Here is a 2,027-nt window from a genome sequence, read left to right as displayed (position 1 = left end):
ACCAAGATCAAGGGGAGAGCGGTCGCTTTCGGCCTTGCCCCGGGGTCGCCTTCGGTCTCGTCCCGAGTGCTGAGGTCGATGAGAGGCGGGGTGGAAGTGGAAGCTCCGGTTCCGTTCCCGGCTGCTCCCAGCTCCTGGGAGTCTTGGGCTTGTACAGGTTGATTGTCGGAAGACGCATACGGATCGAACAAAGGATCCCTGTCCGGGACAACCTTGGATTCCGCTGGGCCCGACTCAGACATGATTGGTAACAAAATGTCAGACTGTGGCTAAATAAGGCTCTCACTACAGGGTTCCCTTTAGAAGCAAACGCAAGTCCATTGTTTGAGAAAGGAAACTTTACTGCAGACAAGGTCCATTATAGTCCACTGTCCTGAATAGGAGACTCAGGATGGTACATGATCATTGTTACCAATGAAGAGCAAGCATAGGATACAGAGTAACAATACCCATCTGGAACAGCCTCCCCCCACAGTTCTCAAAACAACATCTTTCAGTCTTGGGAAGCTGCTCTCCTTCAAGGCCAATGCTTGGTGGAACGGTGTTAGACAAAACAGTCTCCTCCGGTGGGAATGCTGCCTGGGAACTGGTGCACCTGGGGAGAAAGCACTTAAACACTAGAAGCATTAGAAAATGGAGTCAGTACAGTTTAGATATATACTGGACCTGACACACGATGCTGTGGCCGCAAATCCACACCGTCCTCTGCTGACCTGGAAACATGGGAGCACAGAAAACATTAGCACCTGATTGCCCGGGCCGGGCGGATGTAGGCCCGAAAGGCATTGGACCGCCACCTGCCGAGGCGCTGGATGGCGGTGGGGGGAAGGCCGAGGACTGAGGCCACCGTGGCCGCTCCAATGCGGAAGGAGTGGGTCGCAAACTCCTTGGGTGGGAACCCGGCTGCCTGCAGGCACGCCCGCAGGAGGGCCGCGAACTGGTACCGTGTGAGGGGGGACCCGTCTCTGTGAACGAGGAAGGGGCCGGGGGAATGAGGCTGGACCACCAAGAAGGACTGAATTGCCCGGACCGGGCAAATGGCCCTGTCCCGCGAGGATCGCAGGAGGACCGTGACCCCTCGGCCCCGCTGGTCAGTTTTGGAGTGGCGTATGGTAATGGCCACCTTGTGCCTAGCCACGGCAACGTCCCTGAGGGCCAAGGCCCTGCCTGAGGGGTCCCGGCGGGACCCGGCCACCAACTCCCCCGCCCGGAATGCCCCGAAAAAGGCCAAAACAAAGGTCGTGTGAAGAAGCTGCGCCTCGTATGAGGACCAGCAAACACCAGGAACCTCCCAGAGTATGGCCCGCAGGATGGGCAAGGTGATGGGCCTCTGCTGGTCGGGAACACGCGGGGCGGCCCGACCCCACCCTTCCACGGCTCTGCGAGCCTCAAAACAGTCGCAGGGATCAGGGAAGCCCCCCGCCTTGCTGAAGAAGGAGATAGCGGCCAGGACTCTGCGCATGGTCCCGGCAGCGAGGCCCCGCCCGTGCAAGTGGGCCAGGTATTGCAACACCACTGCCTGAGATGCTGGCCAGGGGGGCGGCCCCTCCAGTCCCTCAGCGAAGGCCAAGAAGCGTGCCACCGCCTTGGTGTATGATCGCAGGGTCGACGGTGCCACCGAGCTGAGGATTCCTTGCATCACGGTGTTCCGCCAATCAGCCACAGCTCCGCCGGGAATGGGTCGGGTGTGCGGCATGCCTCGGGAGCCAGCATGAAGAACCTCTCCATCTGGAAGCGAGATAGTGCGTCTGCGATGCCGTTATCCAGGCCTGCTACATGACGGGCTGAGAAGGAGATGTTAGCCGCAAGGCAGCACAGAACAAAGTGGCGCACGAGACGCATGACCCGCTCAGAGCGAGAGGACTGCTTGTTGATCACCTGCACAGAGGCCTGGTTGTCGCACCAAAAAAGGACCCTCTTATCCCTGAGCTGCTCCCGCCACACCGTCACAGCAACCAGGATGGGGAATAGCTCCAGGAAGGTAAGGTCCCTGAGGATCCCAGAGCTGGCCCATGATGGGGGCCAGC

The 2,027-nt window shown here is 59.6% G+C and overlaps 1 protein-coding gene across 1 annotated transcript; it reads right to left on the bottom strand.

Annotated features, from left to right (window-relative positions):
- Positions 1 to 739: 739 nt before the first annotated feature.
- On the bottom strand, positions 740 to 1,639 carry LOC129326269 (integrase/recombinase xerD homolog). Its single transcript, XM_054974426.1, has one exon. The coding sequence runs from the start codon at positions 1,637 to 1,639 to the stop codon at positions 740 to 742; it is 900 nt and encodes a 299-aa protein (XP_054830401.1).
- Positions 1,640 to 2,027: the final 388 nt, after the last annotated feature.

The sequence above is a fragment of the Eublepharis macularius genome, chromosome 3 (genome assembly GCF_028583425.1).
Source record: "Eublepharis macularius isolate TG4126 chromosome 3, MPM_Emac_v1.0, whole genome shotgun sequence".
NCBI lineage: Eukaryota > Metazoa > Chordata > Lepidosauria > Squamata > Eublepharidae > Eublepharis > Eublepharis macularius.
The sequence above is the reverse complement of the archived record's forward strand: the minus strand, read 5'-3'. Positions and strand labels throughout refer to the sequence as shown.

What these genes read in the sequence shown, in the direction of transcription:
- LOC129326269 (XM_054974426.1), bottom strand. Translation starts at nt 1,639, where the DNA reads ATGCAAGGAATCCTCAGCTCGGTGGCACCGTCGACCCTGCGATCATAC.